Source organism: Centrocercus urophasianus, unplaced genomic scaffold (genome assembly GCF_019232065.1).
Source record: "Centrocercus urophasianus isolate 14NV4802_14NV808 unplaced genomic scaffold, USGS_Curo_1.0 seq_73, whole genome shotgun sequence".
In the NCBI taxonomy this organism is placed as follows: domain Eukaryota; kingdom Metazoa; phylum Chordata; class Aves; order Galliformes; family Phasianidae; genus Centrocercus; species Centrocercus urophasianus.
Window position 1 is genome coordinate 10,303,768 of NW_024885344.1, and position 15,001 is coordinate 10,318,768.

General features: G+C 47.5%; 1 protein-coding gene across 2 annotated transcripts in view; it reads right to left on the reverse strand.

The window, feature by feature from the left end:
- Positions 1–1,366: 1,366 nt before the first annotated feature.
- Positions 1,367–15,001, reverse strand: part of LOC122170694 (sodium- and chloride-dependent GABA transporter 2) — a 29,279-nt gene continuing 15,644 nt past the window's right edge. For both annotated transcript variants that reach the window (XM_042837808.1, XM_042837807.1), the window contains 8 exons: positions 8,009–8,112; positions 5,270–5,394; positions 4,630–4,742; positions 4,352–4,489; positions 3,337–3,439; positions 2,589–2,689; positions 2,225–2,395; positions 1,367–1,743 (listed from right to left, as the gene is read on the reverse strand). In XM_042837808.1, the coding sequence (XP_042693742.1) occupies positions 1,624–1,743; positions 2,225–2,395; positions 2,589–2,689; positions 3,337–3,439; positions 4,352–4,489; positions 4,630–4,742; positions 5,270–5,394; positions 8,009–8,112 (975 nt within the window). In that variant the 3' untranslated portion in view covers positions 1,367–1,623. The remainder of the gene's footprint in view (positions 1,744–2,224; positions 2,396–2,588; positions 2,690–3,336; positions 3,440–4,351; positions 4,490–4,629; positions 4,743–5,269; positions 5,395–8,008; positions 8,113–15,001) is intronic.

Genomic DNA, 15,001 nt, shown 5'->3' on the forward strand with positions numbered 1-15,001 from the left:
CCCGTCTGAGGTACAATCAGCTGAGGTCTACCATCATCTTTTCAGAAGGGGAAAGAAGAAATCCCCTGGAGCACAGCCAGACTGTTCACTTATCAGCATCGCTTCCCATAGACAACTATATGCTGTTTTTGTGTGGAAAGCAAGAGCTGGCACTGTACCAGAGGAAAGGGTCTTCTATCAGTCTCCTTCTCTAACCTTTTCCTGCAGAAACCCCTACCACGTACTGCTCACACCTATCCAAGTGCCCCACAGCCCCAGAAGGAAGCAGACAGCAGGAAGCTCTCCTCTTCCACATCCCCTTGTCCCAAGGAGTGGTGCTGGGGACCTGTCCCCTTGCCCCACAGGAGCACCCGGTGCCACCAGCCTGCCCGTGAAGGTAACCTTGCACCTCGCCTTTCTGCTGCCGGCAGTAGGTGAGGTCCTGGGGCCACCTGGTGGTTCATTACGTGGATTGTTTGAATTCTTCTCTCCGTGCTGGGTGCTCCAGCAGCACCGTACCAGGCCGTATAGCACAATGCCTGCCAGTCCTTGGGAAAGCCAAGCTTCATTCACTCACTCAGCCCTTCCTATGCTCTGGCTTTCTCAGGGTTACCTGAGAGCTATCCAGATTCCCAGGGCTACATGTCCTCTGGCTGCCCTCTTCAGATGCTGAGACTTCAACACTTAAAACAACTGTTCTTTGATTGTTATTGTTTGTTTTTTTTTTTCACCCAAACAGCCTGAAAATGAGAGGCTCTATTTGTGGCTGAGTTGACATGACATACAGATCCCACCTCAGCCATGAAGCCTTTTCTCCATATGCAGGGAAACAAAAATAGCAGGTTCTGGAGAACCTGGAATCCAGTCAGAATAAAAATGGCTTGGACCTGAAGAGATGAGGGACAATTTCCCACGATCCTTCTCTTGCATGAAGAAACACCAGCCCACACACTTCTCCCAGGCCCTGGGAATAGCCCAGTGATTCATCAGCCAGATGACTCTTTTGGCTGGGAGCAGGTGATGGCTTCTAGCAGAAGGTGGCATTGCACCAAGAACCCCAAGCCTACTGCATGCAGAGGTCTCCCAGTCAGTGTTCCCCACTTTCCCTCCCACTTAAACCAAGCTTCTTCTCTTGCTACCCTCCTGTGCCAGAGCAACAGAGATGCAGACCCAGATACCCAGCACAGCTCCACTGGTACACACCCCACTAAACACAGTGTAAGCAAAGGATACTGGTTACAAAAAATGAGACAGTCTGCAACTAGAGAGGAAAGACAAGAATTTAATGGAATGAATGGAGAGCTCCCAAAGTCCACACCAGAGCCACAACTTTGAGACTCTGGCACTCTCCACTCCATGATCAGTCCTTCTTCTCTGCCCACCAGAAGGCTGGGGGTGCTCTGAAACACCGGTGTTCGATCTGCCCCTTCAGAGCCCTCTTAGGGAGAAGATTAAGGTGCATTGCTAACTCCACGCAGACCATCTCCACAGCAGCTTCTCCCTCAGCCCTTCAGATCTTCCAGGGAAGGGAATTCAACCCAGAAATCCCTCTCTCCTAGGTGAGTGAATCCTTGTGTTGTCCAACACATGGTAAAAGCTGCATATGAAACCATCTTGGGGGAGGGAGGGAGAGCCCCACTGGTCCTAGCAGTGAGATTCCAGCTCTGTCAGCATCAGGAGGCCAGATCTGGTGGAAGGAAGACGCTGTCCCGTGCTTGGCCTCGAAGGCAAGTCCTCTAGTGGACAGGTGAGTTGATGGAACCTCTGGAAGGCAAAAGAAGGCACTGAACATGGTCTCAAGGATGAAAGGTAACTTGGCCCCTCCCCTTCCAGTCATGGGTATCATTCAGTCATTCAGACCACGCCTTCCTGAGCATTTGCAGGAGCCAGAGAACAGGTGGGATCTGGAGTTTTCTTGGAGCAAGACCCCAAGCTGCTGTCAAGGGCAGCCTCCATGCTGAGCTGAAGCATGGGATATCATCTTTTTCCTCATCATCTAATGAGTTTATTCCTAATGGCGTTTGCAAAGAGACAGAAGCAATAAACAAAGGGCACCAAGAGGCAACCATCAGCTTGGGGCAGCCAGGCAGAACTCAACAAAACCAACAGTTCAGTTATAGCAATGAACTCATTCAATGGATTCATTCTAGGATCCCTACTAATCAACCTGCAACACACAAACAACTCTCTTGAAAGTCTGGACAGCAGTACAGCCCTTGCCCTGATCCCAGAGCTTCTGTCTCACCTCTTTGAGAGAACCTTTGATGGTGGAGAGCTTGTAGACGATCCAGAGAGGGATGCACACCATGGAGGAGAGGGCCAGCAGCCAGCCCAGCGTATCCCCCCACCACGGATATACATATTTCTTGTTGTATGTCAGTGGGGTGTATTTGATCAGAGAAAACAAGAAGGTTGCCTGACAGGGTGAAAGAAGCCAAGAGAAAAGTGCAAGAAAATCAACATTGTTAGTCAAAATAGGTCTGGTTACTCCACACCTGCACAGAATTATGTGGTAAAAGAGAGGCTACATAGCCTCAACACATGTGCAGATCCCTCCTTAAATATGTGTCTATGTATCTCAGAGGCACCCAGCTCCGCCCATCTCTCACCAAGCAAACTGCCGGAGTGATGAAAAGCCAGCAGTATTTGATGATGGGCCACGGCCGGTAGCCAATCATATCTTCAATGTTGTCGTAGAAACGCTCAGCACCTACAGGAGAGGGGAATGATGTCTCATTGCTGAGGGAACAAGGGCAGCAGGGTCTGTGTGTCTTGAGGAGATGGCAGGTGAGGGCCCTGCTTCCCCACCATCTGGGAGCTCCCCCAAAAATGAGACAGTAACCTCTTCATAGCCAAGAACCCTGCTAGGAACTTCAGTCCTGGATTAATGTCTGCTCACCCCAGAACAGCTCAGTGGGTCGCCACAGCCCTTCAGCTGGTATATCCTGTGCCCTGTGCTAGTACGTGAACTGAGGCTGTGACCTGAACCATATTTTATCCATCTCTTGTGAATGTCAGGGCTGAAAGAGGGCACACAAAAGCATCATGAGGATCTCAGTCTCCTCTATGCAAAGACTGGGAAACTGTTCCCCCAGGGAGCTTCATATCCCCACAGAAGGAGGGCCTCAACTTGAGGGGAACTTAGGAACCTACTGAGGATGTCTGCCAAGCAGCTCCCCTATGGCACTGCTGTGAGGAATGTCCCATCAGTTGAATCCACTGGCAACAAAGCAAGGGTTTAGAAGGTTGCCTTGCACTATGAAGTGATTTCCAAGAGGAAATATTGACAGGTGCATTGAGGGTGGGGAAAGTGAAAGCTTGAGGGTGCAGAATTGAGCCTTCCTGGTTCATACTCACCATAGACCCAGGCAACGCAGAGTGTCTCGAAGATGGCCACAAAGAGCAGGCACATGCCACTGGCAGCATAGTAATCAAAGAGCTGGAAGACATACATCCCACCCTAGGGAGGGTCAAGTGGGCAGTGAGGAGAAGTGGAGAAAGAGAGAGGAGAAAGGAGTCAGGCACAAGCCAAGAGCTCCAGCCAGAGAAGAGCAGGAATTCAGCATCTTCTCCGTGACTAGGAGACCACCCTCTCCCTCAGGCACACTTTTAGCCAAAAACAAAGGCCATCTCCCTTGTGCTCAAGGCCTGATGAAGCTGTGTGGCAGATCTAGGAGACTTCTTGCTCTCAGGAGCCTCAGCAACCCTTCCGTCCTGGGCAGGGCAGGAGATGGGAAGTGACCATCAGAGATGGTGGGGATATTTTAGGAGAAGACAAAAACAAAGCAACTCTTTTAGCTGGAAACAAGGGTGGAAATCCCCTTTGAAGGCAGATTTGGCAGCATCAACACCACAACACACAGACACAGACTAAGTTTTAATGCCATACACAAGGGAAATATATAGAAAATGAGTGTAATAGATACAGGGCACACTCTGGCTCACTAAATTTTCCATCCATTTTCCACCCAAGTTTTCAACCATTTTTATAGCTCCATACAGGAGCAAAGAAAAGGATAAAGGCTCACTCTAAACCATGTACCAGCTACAGCAGTAAATGTTTAACTCATGCAGATAAATTTATAACCAGAGATAAATTTATAACCAAAATATTGGCTGTTCAGAGCTCCAATTATCAGTCCTGGCAGGAAAGCTGACAGAACTGTAACTGGCACAAGCGATTAGGACAGGAAGGCAAACACCACAGGGAAGGGCAGGACAGGGCAGAGCAGGGCAGGGCAGCCTCCTTCAGGCACTTAGCAGCAGGATGAAGCTCACCCATCTCCAGTATAAATCCCACCACCTGACAGGTCCCTGCCAGAAGGCACTTAGACCCGGCAAACACCATGCAGGTGATCTGAGCCCAAAATACCTCAGTGAGCATCACCAGCCCCACCAGATAGGAGAGGATGGAGACTAGCAGGATGAGGGTCTCCCGGCGGTTCTTCTTGCGGAAGATGGTGGGGTACATGTCCACAAGAGCTGTGACGAGGCTCTCCACACAGACAAACTGCAAAGAGCAGAGATCCCACCTCTGTCAGCCCAACCAGAGCAGTTCGCCAGCAGCCCCACACCTCTATCTGTCAAGTTCAAGCCTGTCTTGAAGGGGTAGTGACTTTAGTCCAGCAGAAAAGCATCCAGCACCTTTACCTGGCTGTCCAGTCCCAGTAAAACAACCATCAAGAAGAAGAAGCACGCCCAGAGTGGGGAGAAGGGCAGCATGACCACAGCCCGAGGGTAGGCGATGAATGCCAGGCCAGGTCCTGCGGGGAGAAGGGCTTCAGAGCAGGCAGCAGCATGGCACAGCATGGCACATCCCTGTGGACCCATATGAGGCAGACACCTGGCCAAGCGCCATGTGGGAAACTAAGGCAGAGTGGAGGAGCTCTGAAGGAGCAAGGAGAGAGGAAAATGGGGCACAGCAAGCTATGGCTGCATCACTGCTACACTACTACTGGGGTCCAGATGAGCCTCTGAGCCCAGCACAAGCCTAGGTATATGCCATGCAGTTACTGCATCCCTTCTGGAGAGACATTACCTGCCTAACATAGCCCCAGTAGGCAGCTTACGTTGACCTCAAGACATGGCCACAGCATCATAACATTTCATGAGTTGGCATTTGTTTCTCCATGGGTTTTGGAGGCAAAGAGCAGAGCTTCCCAACAGGACAAGAGCCTGCTTCTGCAACACTGTTTTCTCTGGGGCAGATACCCCATGGGCATGCCTCCTGGCCCAGGGGAAAAACAGAAACCTCCCATGACACCATCATCCCACCACAGCTCTCACTCACCTGACTCAGCCACCTCAGCGATAGGCACTCCTTGCTCCTCGGCCATGAAGCCCAGGATGGAGAAGATGGCAAAGCCAGCCACAAAGCTGGTGCCACTGTTGAGGAAGCAGAGGGCCACACAGTCCCTGGGAGGAGGAAGCACAGCATCAGCTGGAGGGTTCAGGTGTGACCCATACCCCATGGCAGCCCCTGCTCTCCTCACCCTTGAGATAGATTTGCTACATATCTAAACACCTTATGTTTTTCCTCTCCTTGTTCCTCAATTACGGGACAGTAGCAGACACTATTTCTGCTTGAGAGGGGGGCAGTTATTTTTCCTTAATAGATTTCTCAGACCAGTTACAATGTTCTCAGCTCTCAGATCTGCAAGGTATCTCCTGGCCCTCACATTAGGAGAAAAAGATGAACAGAGCCATCCAATTTATTTTCTCTGATCTATTCCCTTTTGTCTCTGTTTCATCTCATTCTCATCCATCTACTCGTTAAACTAAGCATTTCTTATCTATCCAATTTTTTTTTATTCTTCAGTCTCCCCATGCCTCCTGTGACTGCAGCCCTGGGGACAACTCTAACCTTTTCCAGAATCTTTCCAAAATACTCTGAACAAAACTGAACACACCCTTCCAGCATTTCATGGCCTACTCTGACTTTATTAAATGCTTTATTAAATGCTACTCTGCAAATCCAGTGTGATTTTCTCTACCAGTCTTTAGGTCTCTAGTATTCTGCTCCTCCCTGCACATTAACTGAATCTACTCACAGTCTGCAACCATTTCTAGAGATAAATCTTAGCTCACGCAGAGCCCTGATGCCCTACAAGTGGCTCAGATTATTCCTCCCCATATCACAGCACTTTGAGTGATGAAGGACTACCCAACACCTAAAATCTTTGCTCCACTTCTTAATTTCCTTATTAAGGCAGGAGAGACTTTATGAAACCTTCAGGGTGCATTCCAAAGAATCACCCAGAAGGTTCATGCTCTGCCAAGCTCAACTAGCCCCATGGGATGCTCGTGCCAGAACATCCTTTCTCCACCTGCTGTAAGCCATTTAATTTCCATTTATGTTCTCAGTTATTTTATACAAACTCACATTTATTTCCAATAGCTCCTCTTCCTTCCCAGTGTTTCTTCCCTCCTTCCCCCAGCTGTATGTATGAGGTTAGAACCTCCTTGGAAAGGCATGGGCTGAGAGATGCTCTCCAATCACCTGGCAGGTGGGAAGGGGTGTCACGGTGGGGGTAATATGCAAGAAATGGCCAGAGAAAAAGGAGTCCCCAGATTTTCACCTAGAAGGAAGCCATGGAGCCTCCCTTGCAATCCCAGAAAGTGAGAAATATCCCATACGGTGCTGTCTTGGACTGTTGTCATATGAACGGTGGTCCATCCTCCCCACATTCTTTCCTTTACCCAGGTCTCCAAAGGTTACATCTGACCTGAGAGAATTGTGTGGGACATCAAGCTTGTGTCCCTCTGTGTCATTACAGCCTGGCCCTGTCTTTCTGCACAAACCAAAGCTGCAGAGTATAGTATCAACTTGTTAAAATTGGGTAAATGTCTAAAAACAGGCTGGTCAAAGTCTTGATACCAGAACTCAGCACAGTTTCCCTAGCAAAGCCAAAGGCATGAAGGGCTTGTGCACGAATGGACCTGTCTCCTTTTCTTCTGCCTCTCCCAGCTGAAGCTACAGAAGCTTTTCACAACCTTGCTGCTCAGCAGTCCCTGTCATCACCTCCATGTCACACTTCCAGATTGGAGATGCACAGGGACAATGCTCAAGGATGTGCAACAGGCCAGAGCCAATCCATTTTGTCTTCTCTTCCCACAGCCTTTTCTCTCAGAACTGCATCTGACAGAAGGGACAATGTGAAAAGAAAAAGAAGTCCCAGCCCAGCTGCTGCAGAGGCATCCCTACAGCAGGTGTGAAGTTTTAAGGTGATGAGAAAGATGCCAAGCTAGGTCCACACGGTGGTCTGCTTGGATCTTCCACAGTAATGACAACAAATTTGAATTTAAAAGGTGTGGGGAGCAACATGGTCAGCAGAGAAAGGTGAGAAAGGAAGCAGGTAGCTTTTCTGGTCTCCCCTCATACTAACCTTTTGCCTCTGGATATACAGCCTCAGATGATGCATACATCTGCAGCAAACTGAGTGTGTTTTCACCTGAACACTTCAACTTGACAGCCTGATGCAATTTGGCAGCTGGGCTGACCTCTGCCTGAGGGCAGCCCAGCATGGGGAGAGAATGCAAGAGGCAGGAGTCACACCTGTAGGTTTATATACAGACTGTACATAGCACGTAGGCACCCAGAGCACTGAAAAGTGTGCAAGACACTAGGTCTAAAAGAACTTACAGAGGATAAATCACAAGGTGAAAAGACTCCAATCTAGAGCCATTTGATCTCACAGCTCTGCTTCCCCTACCTATGTAAACAGGGGAGGTTGTGGTGTGGATTGGGATCCCAAGGCTAGTGAAGAGGATCTGGCTTTGATGGGTCTCATATGGTCTGGAAAAGGGAATTTGTCATCCATGACATGGACAGAAAGTTCCTGACATTTCCCTTGGGTACAAAGCACAGAGAGATGGATTGGAGAAGAAAACACCTGCAAAGTGTTTTCTTACATCTTGAGTAGAAATGGAAAGCATGATACTTCAAAAGGCCCTCAGCAGTTCACCAGCCTAATTGCACTGATGTCGAGGGAAGGGAAGGCTCAAGGCAGCAGAGCTGTGCTCTAGTTACCTGTAGCAGTTGTTATGGTATTTGTTATAGCTGCCCAGAGCTGTCAGGCATCCCAGACAAATTGCATACGAAAAGAAGATTTGAGTGCCTGCATCCATCCAGACCTGCAAGGGAGATGCAAACAGAGGTAAGAAGACAAGGCTAGCACAGAGCACAGATGGTGCACCAGTGGGAAGAGGCAGAGACCCAAGGGTCACCATAATCAGCAGAAAAAATCAGTGCTCAGGCAGTCAGCAATACCCTGCATTTAGACAAACCTTTGGTAGGAACAGGTTATGCAGTACAAGGAATTGCAGTGCTCTCTAAAGCACCCTGGGGTAGCAAGAGCCAAAGGGAAAGGAGGTGATGCGAGATTTGCAAACCCACAGCACGTAGGGACCTTCATCATCATCTCTATCCTTCTCAGGCAAGTGTGCAGAAAACTGTGACTCTCGATAGTCTCTTGGTAGCAAGAGACTGAGTGAGCATTATCCAGGAGAGCTGAAGGAGCCCAGAAGAGGAGGGGGATATGATTTGGGCAAGCCTGGTGTCCCACTGAGTGGCACAGGTATCTATGGCTGGTGGCCTTTTCTCCAAGACCTAACTTCAAAAGTTCCAAAATGTAAAAGCAAATCAACTGGGGAGTAATATTAGAAATAAACAGAGTTGCTCACACAGGACATCTCTTAAAAGAAAATACTAGAATGATGTTAGTCCCACGAAGCCTGAACTCCACTTCGATCTCTCTGTCAAGAATGCATCCCGGTGCTCAGAGCCTGACATTTGTCAATGACAAATTAGATTTGAAAGACTATTTGAAAGTCACTGATGCAATCAGAGCCACCATCTTCTGCAGAGAACAGCAAAAGCAGGGACCAGCAGTGAGGAATGAAGCAATGACAAAGATTGCTATCTAACATCTTTCTTCCTAAAGGGTTTATAAAATAGAGATAAGGCAAGCATTCAATCAATTGTGCTTCTACAGACAAAAGAGAAAGCAGTGAGGAAAGAAAAGTGGAAAAAAGTGATTATTGGGGTAAATTTAATAAGAAGAGTCTCCAAGTGGCTATGCCTTGGAGCAGCAGTGCTGGTGAGTCCTCAGATAAACACTCACCTTGCTCAGGGCCCTGCCTGGGGATGTATCCCATGAACAGAAGCACCAGAGGGGAACACAGTGGTTTTGGTGATTCCAAATTATATCCGTACACGCTCAACCAAGGCCTCACGTTTTGAGGGGCAACCAGCTAGCACTCACTGGTGTCACTGCTTTCCCCAGCCATCCTGCAAATAGCTCAGTCAACATTCAGCCCCATCTTCTTCTCATCAGTCAAAACTGACAAGAAGAAACCCTTCTACGGGAAGTCAGATCAAATCTTTGATTTGCAGAATGGGAAGAGACAGATGATGGGGTTGGACTGGAACAGCTAGTTCTGGGCACAAGGATATTGAAAAAGTAGTTGGCTTTAGTCTTCTGTACTTTTTTTTTTCAGAGGAGTGGGGTAGGGAAGCAAGTTTAGAAACCAAAATATTAGCTCACTATTGCATTTGAAAAAGACTGGAAAAAACAAAGTCTTTTATTTATCTATTTATTTTCTTCACAATTAATTCCTAAAGATTCTTCACCATATATTCTTCGCAATAAATTCCTAATCACTGTGTTTGTAAGCAGCCAGGGCACGGGCTTCACTTCTCCATTGCTTTTTGGGCACAGCAAGGCACTGAGACAGGCTTATCCAGCTGACATCCGTGCATCAATAATTTAAGCATCTTCTTACAGGTCAGGATGGAAAGTTCCGTTAGGCTTGATTTGTTTTTCTGCTGTTGATTGCTTGTGCTGTGTTTTGCCTTTTTTTCAATAAAATTCCAGCTTGAATTTCACTCTCTTGAGGTTTTTGAAGCACTTTCATATCAGTTTGTTCAGGTAAAAAGACTTTTGCCATCAAACAGCATTCCCCACCCTTGCCATAACATTGGCTCCATTTCTGCAGCTCAAACTGATTTAACAGTGGTCAGAAATCTCAAAGATACCAACTACTTAAGAATTTCACAACAACCAGGGAACAGGAAAGACTCAGCATCCCCACTGAGAGGAAAGCTACAGGGAGGAGCAGTCAACCAGTGTTAAATATCAGATAAATCACACGAGCGGGAGACATGAGAAACATCCCAAGGGCAGGAAAAGAACTGGTGCTTTACCAGATGATGGTAGAAGTCAAATATCAAGACACCAAGCTTCATTAGCTCTGTGACTCATGAAGTGGCTTTGTTCCTACAGCCAGCAATACCCTTGATGTGCAGCAGAGATTAAGAATGGGGTCTGCAGGTTCCTGCTGCACTGCCTGGGGTGCACATCCAGAAGGATGTCTGTAGGGAATACGGGTCCTGCCGCAGCATGTGCTCCCATTTGAAGCAAGGCAGCCTGTGGCTGAACCAGTGCAAACAAAGCTAAGTATGATACATGGAGATTCTGATCCTACTCAGTCATCCTGACTGTGAGCACCAGCTCAGACTGTACACACTTCTATTTCTCATTTTCAAAGGCTACTGAAGCTCTGGGTGAAAGGCCACCCACTTCTACTCCCTTCCCAGACCCCTAGCATCTCCCACATTCTTTGAGTGCTGGACTCCAACAAGATTGATGCCATGGGTGTTATGGAGACGAGCAACAGCAGCATGACTCAGGACCTGGGGTGGGAAAGGTATTCAGCTCACCCCATCTCAGCCCCACAGTTTCATGGGTCCTACAAAAAGCACCTTCTCCTGAAAACAGTAGCCACATCTACTCTCCCAGAGCTGCCTCCTGTGCTCACTCCTCTCCCTCTTGTGACTCAGAGAAATGTTCCTTCCAGCCCTTTCAATATCCTCCCCTCCCCACACGCTGCTGAACAACAGCCTCTCATTATTTTAATATTTCCACTCCAACTACAGGGGCTTGATGGGGTCACGGAGGGCTCTCTTTTCCCTGCAGAAAAGCATGCTGCTCTTCTCTGGCTGCAGCTCCGCTGCTGAAGTTCATCCTGTTGTTCAGATTTTGCTGGCACGTTGGCAGACTGGGTATTTTGCTGCAATTGCTGTCTGCAGTTTTTCAAGCCATCCAAGTTTATTTAATTCATAATTCAATTTCCTTGAACATGTTGTTTACTCCAGTTTGTAATAACCTCCTACTCTATGTTTTTAACCAAAACCTTCACACCTGAGATGCAGTTATTTGAGATGGTTATGGCCTAGCAGAGAACATTTTCCTTCCTCCCTTAATTTTCTTAGCAATATTTGCTTTATTACATGTACTAGAATTTAATAGGCCCCTGAACTGAAACAGATCCTTCCTTAGGAAAACCTCAGAGCACTTATAAATAACAGTAAAGAGCATTTTAGAGCAAAATGCTATTGAACATTGACAGTGGGACAGAGTGAACGCTCAGCAAGTTCACGGATGACATCAAGCTGTGTGGTGCAGTCAACACGCTCAAGGAACGAGTTGCCATCCTGAGGCACCTGGTGAACCTCATGAGGTTCAATAAATTCAACTGCAAGGTATGCATGTGAGTCGTGGCAAACCCCTCTGTCAGTACAGGCTGGGGGATGTCAAGGTGGAACAAAGCCCTGCTGAAAACGACCTGGGGGTACTGGTGGATGGTGAACTGGGCATGAGTCAGCAATGTGCCCTCACAGCCCAGAGTACCAACTGTATCCTGGACTGCATGAAAAGAAACACAGCCAGCAGGTCAGGGATGTGATTCTGCCCCTCTGTTCTGCACTGGTGAGATCTCACCTGGAGCACTGTGTCCCAGTCCTTAGTACAGGAGAGATGTAGACCAGCTGGAGTGCACCCAGCCCCCTGTGAGGACAGGCTGAGAGAGCTGGGACTGTTCAGCCTGGAGAAGGGAAGGCTCTGGGGGACTTGAGAGTAGCCTTTCAGTATCTAAAGGTGTTCTGTAAGAAGGAAGGAGGCAGACTCTTCCACAGGGTCTGCTATGTTAGAACAAGGGGAAATGGTTTCAAACCAAAAGATGGGAGATTAGATTGAAGATAAGGAAGAGGTTTTGTGCAATCAGGCAATCAGTGCAATCAGGTTTTGTGGTGAGGCACTGGCACCAGTTGCCCAGAGAGGTGGTGGATGCCCCATCCCTGGAGACACTCAAAGCTAGGTTGGATGGGACTCTGAGCAACCTGGTCAACCTGTGGGTGTCCCTGTTCACTGCATGGGAGTTGAACTAGGTGACATTTAATGGTCCCTTCCAACTCAAATGATTCTATTCTAAGAAGCCTAGTGCATGCATCACACATCACACACAGGGGCCATGCTGGCAAGCGCTGAGATGCCCCCAGCAGTCAGCAGAAGACGCAGCAGAGTAAGTCTCTGCTGCACAAGGCATCATTCTTGGGGCAGTGCAAAGCAAAGAGCAAAATTTAGGCAAGCCTTCAGCTGCTGTTCAATGAGTACCTTTTTAGAGAGCTATGCCGAGTTACCTGGCCACCTCCTTCAGTTCTCCCATCTCTGGAGGTGTTCAAGAAACATGTAGCAGTGGCACTGAAGGATGTGGTTAGTGGGCATGGTGGTGACGGGTTAGAGTTGGTCTAGATAATCTTAGTGGTCTTTTCCAACCTTAATGATGCTATGATTTTATGGTTTTGCGTCCAGGAGAGCCCCCCACCTCTACACTTTCTGTAAACACTATAAGTAAAAAAAAAAAAAAAAACAAGCTCTGGCTCATCCAAAAAACACAGCTGTTCTGCCCTCCTCCCCGAGGTGATGGGGAGGCAAGAAGGATGCTCCTGGACTCCAGGCTGTATGATTCTGCCAAACATGCTGCCTTCAGAAAGGGGAAACGGGGCCAGCAACAGCATGACACGAGCACGTAGGGTCAAGCTGAAGGCTTGCTGGGGGAAAATAAACAAATAAGGGGAACAAATAATATTTAGCATGCCCATGGTTGCCTTCACCTCTTGCTGGGAAGCAGCAACTCTCATTGGCGGCAGAGCAAGCAGCAGGAGGGACCCAAATTTGAAGGCTCTGACCCCATCCCCAGCATGGCTGCAGGGGCCCATCGCCAAGAAGTTCTCAGAGGCCACAGGGGAAGCAGCTCCTTATGGCAAGCTCTTCTTTGTACAAAGACTTTCTGAGGCTCGAGGGGTAAAGCACAAGCAGACACCACAAGACAGTTGTGTTTTGGGGAAATCTGGGGGAAAACAAAAGTGAGAGGTCTTGGACATGTTCTGAGAAGCACTTTCTTGTGCAGAGAGGGACATTCTCCAAGGCTTCTAAGTTTTACTCTCCTTTTCTCAATCAATAAACCTTCTAATATTTAACTAGAAATATTTGAGACTGATACCAGAGTGAAAGGAAACCACTGCATTTTTTCTCTTTCAAGCAAGAGCAAATACATCGCTAGCACTTTCTGCATCAACCCCATCAGCTATCTTTTCAACTCTGTCCGTTACAATGGTGCCTGGTCATGGTTTGCATTGAGTGATAGAGAAACTGCCAGTGCCAGAAAAAAAAGTTGCTCCACCAACAAACTGCCCACACTTCACCCCTATTTTTAGTGTGAATTATTTCATTTCAGCTTCCTGCAAGTGGACCACTCCGCATCTCTCTCCATAATCAACATCAGGAAATCCCAGAGTTATCTACTGAAATAAACAAGTCATAAAATCACCACAGAAAACATTGGGAAGGGTGGAGTGAGCAAGAGAGGAAGTGGTGAGCAACCCTGAGTTCCCCTGTCTGTTAAAACCCAGTCTGTACTGCGGAAAATATAGGAACCTTCTGGAGTTCAAAAAATGCAGTCAAGGGGGGACAAAAAGAAACGAGCTCAGCAATTGGCTGGTATGCTACTTTAAAAATACACAATATTAAACAAGAAACAAACACTAGGGTTGGTTTGGGGGGAATTTTTAGATTTGTGGCCTACAGTTCAAAATAAAGTCTCTCAGATGATTTTGCTGTTACCTGCTTCTACTTGAGCAGAAGTGGATTTTATTATGTAAAACTTGCTCAGCAGTTTCACTGTATGTCTGATCTATCTTTATATCAAATATTTTGCATTTAACCTTTTAATTGTAAACATTTTATAGAATGGGAAGAGGAAGGTGCAGGAAGATATAAGGAATTGAAGACTTTATGGCTGGAAGAGACCATCATGCCAGAACTTGGACTGAATGATCCTTGTGGGTCTCTTCCAACTCAGGATATTCTATGATTAATCATCAGTCAGCTCTCGTGCACAGGATTTCATGGTTCTGTCCAAGGTCATTGAGCAGGTGAAAAGCAGTGATTTCCACACAGACACTTAATCACATCTTGGCTGCTTCTCCCCTGGTAGAATCTGCTAAATAATTCATCCCTTCTTTTCACATATGTTTTCATATACTTTTAAGCAGTTATCCTTTTGTCCCCTTGTATATTGTTTTCCCTTTATCTAAACCTCCCCTTGAGACTCCTTATTACAAGGCTCAGATCGAAGAGGTTATTATATTTTTTTTCTAATTTCCAGCATCCCTTCCTAGGCACTGCAGAACTTTGCATTTTTCCAGGCAGCACTGGACAGCAGTAAGCAGTCACAGCCTTGTCCTGTGAGCACAAGTCGATTGTCATCAGCTTGGCTGGCAGGACATTTGCTGTTCCTGCATGGCAGCAGGGGCAAACTGTGTGCATGCAGGGCTTGGGGCACTAACCCTTACCTTTCCTATCCAATAGGAGAAAAATGAAGAAAATGCAAGACTTGCTACCCGGTTTGGTGAGAGCCCTGTAAGCACAAGGCTTTGCAGAAGCAAGGAAGCACACTTGGAAAGTGGCAGAAGGATCTCACATCACATCAGCTCACACAGACCTGTCCTCACTCTCTTGAGAGTTTTAGAAAACCCCCTTCAACCTCTCTTTACCCCACAGGGAAGCAGGGCTGTCCTGCCCACCTCCTCCCTGCAGCCAAGAGAGAATGAGAGAAGCTGGTAATGCAAAACAAAGCCTTTCAGCCACTGCTTGGGCACACAAATGAGAGCAACTTCCAGAAT